Below are 7,202 nucleotides of genomic sequence, written 5' to 3'. Positions count from 1 at the left end.
ATGATGGCATCTCTGCCTGAATGTCCCCTCTGGGTCCTCCTCAAATGTTTTGACCATCAATGTCATAACTAGTATAGATGGATCCTCTTTGATGATCATCTAGTATGATGCAAACATAAGTAAATAGGTAATATTTCCTTCACTGTATTATTGTAAAAATGAACAAGAGATTCCTTTGTTTCTTTCAGCAAATCTTCAGCAAACAGCAGATTTGAGAGGATGTCTTCTGTTTGCTTCAGCATCTAATTATGGTCATGTATAGATCAGCCACTCTTTTACCCACAGCTCTAAAGAGTATGGGTGCCCTTCATAATGATTAGCCCTTTTAGAAAGTGACTAATTGAGCTTGTAGACTTTGAACTGGATTTTTTGTTGCTTTAGATATCAGAGACTCACATAGCTTGGTGTAGATGGAAATCTGGATGGGGCAATAGGAGTGCAGTCTACCTTCTCTTCAGGCCATTGGCTGGCAGCTGTCATATAAACATGCTGGTCATTCTCAAAGTTCTCATAGATAGACTCTGAGGTCAGCTTGGACTGGGAAATGGCTTGGTTCTGAAAAGATGGGCCATCTTCATCATAGTAGCGTTGGAACCGCATCGGTTGGAACCGCCACCTGTAGAAGGCAAACGAAACCAGGGCAATCATAACTAAAAGTGTGATACTGACACCGGTTCCTAGGGCTATGTTGCTGTGTTGAGGTAGAACATGGGCTCCAATATGCCCTAATGTGCACTGCTGGGCTGTAGGGGCCACACACTCAAAGAGGTTCTTGTTCTGAGGGATAATGCAAATTCTATAATCCGTCCCTGGCTGAAGATGGTGAAGCTCAATCTCAGTTAATCCTCCAATAACTCGCAGTATATGCTGATCCACAGAAGACTTGTATCGTACTTCAAATTGGTCATGATTCCCATAGAAAGACCAGGTAACCACCAGGCCAGTGTTGCCCTTTGCCTGTGTGCTGATGCTACTAATCTGATTAGAGAGGCAGGGGTCATAGTTCTCCTGCATATGATGTTTATCAGGAGTTGTTGGTCCTGTGATGGCATTATTATGAGTAGCTGGTCCCGTGGTGGAGGTCATCCTGCTGGTAATTAAAGTAGTGATAGGAAGTGTTGTAGCAGCCTGTGGTGAGTGTTCTTTACTGGGTAGAGTAGCAGCCTTGGGTACATTTGCAGAAGAAATGCTGATTGTGTCTGAATCCATTTGAAAAGGTGGGCAAGTCAGTTTCTGTAACTGAACAAAAGAAAAGACATGAAAGAAATCCTCTTCCTGCGTCAAGTTTTGTGATATGGTTGGTCATACTTGCTCTCACTTTAATTTTTAAATATTCCAGTACATGACAATTAAATGTAGCATACAGTGGTGGCCAACTGCAGAACTTCACAGTTTCATGGGAAAACTCCCATGACTTCAAAGTTGAACTTCTGAAGAGAACCAAAGGTGGTAGGAGGGACAGCAGTGTCCGAGAGTACACATCACAAGCAAGGATCCTTGCTTCATTCCCCACCCTCACCACCAAAAATTGAAGGTGATATGAAGCAGGAATCCTTGTTTGGATCAGTTTTTAAAGAACTATTGCAAAAATCATTTGTTTGGCGAGTTATCTTGTTCAGCAGTACTAAAAGTGAATGGCCCTGGTAGTTATATTGCTCAGGGTATTGGAAGCAGCTACACCGATTGGTGTTTTGATGGCCACTCTAAAGCAACTTCTATTGGTTCTTGGGTAAAGACCAATAGAAAGGAGTCCTGCAAGGTGACAACACGTTTATTGGCTAAAAGCTGTGGCCAGCGATTTAAAATGCAAGATTCAGCACTGTCAGGAGCAGGTATCAGCTGAAGACAGGCAGAGAAGAGCCTAAAACAGCCTTCCCCAACTTGGTGCCATCCAGATTTTTTCAAATACAACTCCCAGCATTCCTGACCATTGGGTGTGTTGGCTGGGGCTGATGGGAGTTGAAGTCCAAAACAGCTGGAAAGTACCAAGTTGGGGAAGGCAGGCCTTGAAGAGGGCAGAAAGAGAACAAGGCTGGGCTTGAGACAAAGGGCCTGTCAGACAACACACGAAGCCACAGTTAGGCAGCTCATCCTTTTGCAGCAAATGGTTAGTGAGCATATTTACACCGTGGTTATGTAACCATTAGTTTACCAAGTATTCTTTACCAAAAATATGGAGAAAAGGTGAATACGCAGGATATTTCTTATTCTGGCCTAGTACTATGGAATTCCCTCCCCAAAGAGGCCTGCTTTTGTCCTAATACCCAGATTTTTAGAAAGAGGAGAGGCTGTTGAGGGATTGTTTTGGGATTTTTATAAATGTGGTTTTACTGCTAGGGTAACTTTGGGTAGTTTGGGTAGCTTTGGTGACTTATCTTTAGTTTTGTAAAACCTTTTGAGCAGCTTATCTGGTAAAGCAAAATAATAATGATTAAAACTAAATACCCCCTTTTTTTAAAAAAAATGCATTAGCTGCTCAGCTATATGGAATCCTTTCATTAGTACATTTTGGAGGGTTGTTTTGGGCTTTCTGGTGACACATAATCCCAGCTGCCAGGCCATAAATATGGCATAAATAGGAGAACTCTACCATGTGCAGAGTTTCCAAAAGGGGTTTAGTAATATGCCTTTGTTTAGGTAGTTAAAAATAAAATGCCAAATCATAGCTGATTAATTGACAGTCCCATTCGTACATTTCTTAGCCCTGTCGCTGTGAATCAGACTGATGGTTACCTCTATATTCACCAGTTGTTGTCCCTGAAGGGCCTCCGGTGAACTGCACTCCACTGGGCTGCGATCTTTTCTCAATACTTTCTTCTGCCAGGTACGAAGCCAGATCAAGTTGCAGTCGCAATGCCACTTGTTCCCAGTCAGATATAAAGCAGAGAGAGACTTCAGTGATGCTACAGATGGCAGGGACGCCAAGTTATTGTTCCTCAGGCTCAGGACCTCGAGTCTGCGTAGCCTTTTAAATGTCGAGCTGGTGATGCTCTCCAGGGGCAGGTTCTCTAAGAACAGCTGCCTCAAGGAGCTGAGTTTCCTCCCAAAGGAGAAAGACGACAGCTCCCTGATGGGGTTGCCACTAAGATGAAGGCTGGAGAGTGAGGCTGAATTACGAATGGCAAGGGGCACACTCTTCAGCCTGTTCCAGTCAAGGGAGAGGATGCGCAATCTGCCTGGAAGAGCTCGGGCTGACAGGTTGGCAATAAAGTTCGCACTCAGGTGAAGTTGGCGCAACTCCTGGAGACCACTAAGAGGTTTGTCTGAAACTTCAATCAACAGGTTGTGACTTAAGTCCAGGACACTCAGTTGCTTCAAAGAAGAAAATGCACCTAAAAGACAGAGAGAGAAAGTTGCTGCCATGCTATTTTTACCCTCGGGTTTTTCCTCCTCCTTCTTTCCCAGAAGACAAAGACGTGGCGAGACTAACCTAAAGTTTAGCCCCTTGGGAATCTTGAAAGGAGTTATAACCATTTCAGTGATGGCCACCAATTTGGATGGCTTTAAAAGGGGGTTGGATAAATTCCTGGAAGTGAAGGCTTGCCCTGATGGTTGGGTGCTATCTCCAGTATTTGAGGCAGTAAGCCTGTGTGCACCAGCTGCTGGGGAACATGTGGGAGGGTGCTGTTGCACCATGTCCTGCTTGTTCATCCCTGGCCGATGACTGGTTGGCCACTGTGTGAACAGTGCTGGACTAGATGGATCCTCGGTCTGATCCAGCACAGCACTTCTTATGTTCTTAATAAATAAAATTAAGAATGCTGGCATGCATCTAGTTCTCACAGCACATTTGTCATAGCGGGCTGGTTCACGCAACATGACAGACCACCATGAGGCTGAGGCATGTGAAGCCACAATTTTGTATATCCAGTCCCTACTTAGGGGGTTATGTTGTGAGAGCCTGGCGAGTGTTGGTTATGTGAGTCTTAAACAACCCTTGAGGGTTAAACAACCTTCAGATAATCCTAGAACAGACCATGGTTATGTAACCCTCACATAACCCTTGCTCACAAGATTTGCAGAACATGACAACCCCCAAGATGGGGCTAGATATGCAAAGTAGTGCTCCTGGACATCACAGCTCCTCGTGGCTAAATAATTCACAACAAGTCATGCTGAGCCTGCCCTGTTGGTTCCTAAACCTGACCCATGTTTTCTTTTTCTTTTGTACCCACACACTATGTCCCCTATGGGTTAAACAACCCATAGTTATTTGGGGCTGTCTCCCACCTGCCCATCCACCCCCTTCTGCTTTGAATCAGCTTTTGTTGTTGGGTTAAAGCTCTGGGTTAACAACCTAAAGTTCCAGGTTTGCATGTTGCATCAAACCACCCAGAAGCAGGGCATTCCTGTTTTTTGTTTTGTTTTTATGAAAGCAGATGTGAAGCGGGAGTGGCAAGTGCATAAGAGGCAGAGCACCTGCTCCCTCCAGTGCAGCCTCACCAATTTATGTGTACAACAACCCACATGTGTGGACCAGGTCATACGGTGCTTTCAGTCAAGACTTTTTCACACCGTTGCTGTGCCTTATTCACAGAATTTTACGGTGGGTGGAGGGATGTCTAAACATTGTCATCTTCCACACATAACCCTCCTGTGTTCTCCCACCACTTCTAATGTCTTTTATTGCATATTACTTAAAGGAAAAACAGAAGATCTGCACAATGCTTTCTCATAGATAGCATTAGCAGCGCTCCACCTGGAAACACCTGTAGTGTATTACTGTTCTTGAGAGGGAATATTCATCCCTTCTTAATAGTTACAGTTTGAATGACTCCAGCATAAGTTCATTGGGTGGGCTGAACATGCCAACTAGAGTTCAGCCATTCCAGGCCAGTTTTGTGCTTAACTTCTAAGTCAGTAAAGTTGTGGTGTACAACTAATCCTTATGTGTCCCACTCTCGTTTATACTTTGTTCCATGTGCCTCAGTCTCAACCCCTCTTTTCTGTACTGTGGAAATGCTGAGACAGTTGGGGAGCGAAGAGAGGAAGGGTGCAAGAATGGCCCTCATTACCATAATGGTGTTGGAAAAACCACCAACCTAGAAATACCTGGTGAAAGGTAAGCAATTTGGTTGTGCTCCAGATGCAGAAAGACCAGATTGGTCAGGTTTTCAAAGGCCCCTTCTGGAATCTCTTCTAGAAGATTGTTGTCCAGATGGAGGTGGTACAAATTCTTCAAACCCTGAAAGGTTCCGGTCTCAATTTGGCGCAGATGGCTGCTCCCAAGGTAAAGAGTGGTGAGCTCAGGCAAATCTGGGAAAGAGGCTGCCAGCAGGCTCTCAATCTGATTGAACTGCAGGTCAAGCTCCACTGTAGCGCGTGGGAGGCCAGTGGGAAGAGAAGACAGGCTGGCGTTTGAGCATCGAATGAACTGTTCCATGAAAGAGCAGCTGCAATTGAGGGGGCATTCAGAACCGTCCAGGAGGAGCTCTGGGTGAGCCACGATCAGAGTCCATAGCAGTGGCAAAGTGAAGACCAGATGCCACTGTGGAGGCATGGTGTGCCACACTGTAATTTTAAAGCATGGTGAAAGAATGTAATATACTTGAGAAACTAGCAGAACGTGATGTGGTGAACAGTTCTGATCAATTACTAGAGTTACACATACAGACCTCTACCCACCCACCAATGTGCAATGCCCACACCCTTCCTACCATTATTATCAAGATCTACCACTTGTCACTAGGGTGCTTTGACAAAGATGTGTGAAGGCACCTTGTAGTACTTTAATGCTGTTTGGTGTTCACAGTTAGTTTTAAAATGCACTTCTAGGTGTTGTAATTATAACTAGCTGTACCCGACGTAACATACACCGTTGTACCGCAATCCTACCCGCTTTCTGTCTCTTCGCTCAGAAGGCAGTGAGCAAGCGACGGAGGACAGCCCAAGTGAGGGGGCAACGCAGGTGGGAGAGGGTGAATCGCCCACCCGGGCGCTCACTCACTGAGGCAAAGGCTAGAGAGCCGCTCCCGGCTCAAGTGCGAAGAGAGAGGGAAAAGAGCGCGAGGGCACACCATGCGGCGGGGTGGGGCAGGGTGGGGTGTTGGGTTTTTTGCCTGCCTCAGCTCGGTCGCTGATTGGCCGCTGGGTCTTAGAGTCCCAACAGTCATCCTTCCCTCTCCCCACCTGCGTTTGAGTTACTGAGCTGTAACAGTGGGGGGCGGGGCCGCGGTTGCTTAGCAACTCTGGAATCTTCACGGAAACATACCTACATACTCAAGCGTTTTAGATAGATAGATAGATAGATAGATAGATATGCATACCAAAAGGGCTTTAAAAGGGCAGTCCCAGGAAATCAGCCAACCCACAGCAAATGCAAAGCCTTACACAAATGTTGCTCAACTCAGTCTACCTGGGCCAAGAAGAGTGCATTTTCTAGTTGTTTGAAAACATGGAGTAGGGCACTTGGGTCTACCCCTTTTCTGCTGCATTGCAGCTACAGGAATAACTTACTTGTGTAAGGCAATGTGCAGCCCCCAACACCCCAGCAAAAAAAAAAAAAAGGTTTAACCATTAATTAATTACATTTCTATACTGTCCAATAGCCAAAGCTCTCTGGGCAGTTCACAAAAATTTAAACCACAAAGTACAGCATAAAACAATATAAAATATTAAAGTATAACCAGAATAAAACTGAGTAGCAATGCAGAGATTTAAAATACAGATTTAAAACGGCAGAGCTAAAAGTATAGAACGTTAAAATGCTTGGGAAAATAAAAATGTCTTTACCTGGCACCAAAAGGAGTATAACGTAGGCACCAGGTGAATCTCTCTAGGAAGCTCATTCCACAACCAGGGTGTCACAGTAGAACAAGCCCTTTTCCCAGCGGCCATCTTGCCAAAGGATTTTTAGAAGGACCCCTGAAGATGATCAGGGTCCGGGCAGGTACATATGGGAAGAGACCTGGCCCTCACACTCTTTAGGGGCTTGGATATTAATACCAACACTTTGAATCAGGGCTGGACATAGACTGGCAGCTAGTGCAGCTGGAAAAGCACTGGCATAATATGATCCCATTGGCCAGTCCAGCTGAAGTGTCCAGGCTGTTTTGAAAGGCAGCCCCACATATAAGGCATTGCAGTAATCCAGATGAGAGGTTATCTGAGCATGGATAACTGTAGCTAGGGTACCTCTGCCCGTATAAGAGCGTAGTTCGTATATCAGCCTAAGCTGATAAAAGGGGCTCCGTGCCACCGCG

At 45.3% G+C, this 7,202-nt stretch overlaps 1 protein-coding gene across 2 annotated transcripts; it reads right to left on the bottom strand.

Moving 5' to 3' along the window:
- Positions 1-212: 212 nt before the first annotated feature.
- On the bottom strand, positions 213-5,508 carry LOC134404073 (chondroadherin-like). 2 transcript variants are annotated; one of them, XM_063134647.1, is made up of 3 exons: positions 5,053-5,508; positions 2,734-3,332; positions 213-1,239 (listed from the first exon to the last, which is right to left on the bottom strand). In XM_063134647.1, exons 1-3 carry the CDS (start codon positions 5,498-5,500, stop codon positions 385-387), a joined length of 1,902 nt encoding a protein of 633 aa, XP_062990717.1. In that variant the 5' UTR covers positions 5,501-5,508; the 3' UTR covers positions 213-384. The 2 variants fall into 2 exon arrangements, with proteins under 2 accessions (XP_062990717.1, XP_062990718.1); XM_063134648.1 differs by having other exon boundaries at positions 213-1,233.
- Between the last annotated feature and the right edge of the window lie 1,694 nt (positions 5,509-7,202).

Source organism: Elgaria multicarinata, chromosome 9, assembly GCF_023053635.1.
Source record: "Elgaria multicarinata webbii isolate HBS135686 ecotype San Diego chromosome 9, rElgMul1.1.pri, whole genome shotgun sequence".
Classification (NCBI taxonomy): domain Eukaryota; kingdom Metazoa; phylum Chordata; class Lepidosauria; order Squamata; family Anguidae; genus Elgaria; species Elgaria multicarinata.
This window is presented reverse-complemented; position numbering and strand designations above follow the sequence as displayed.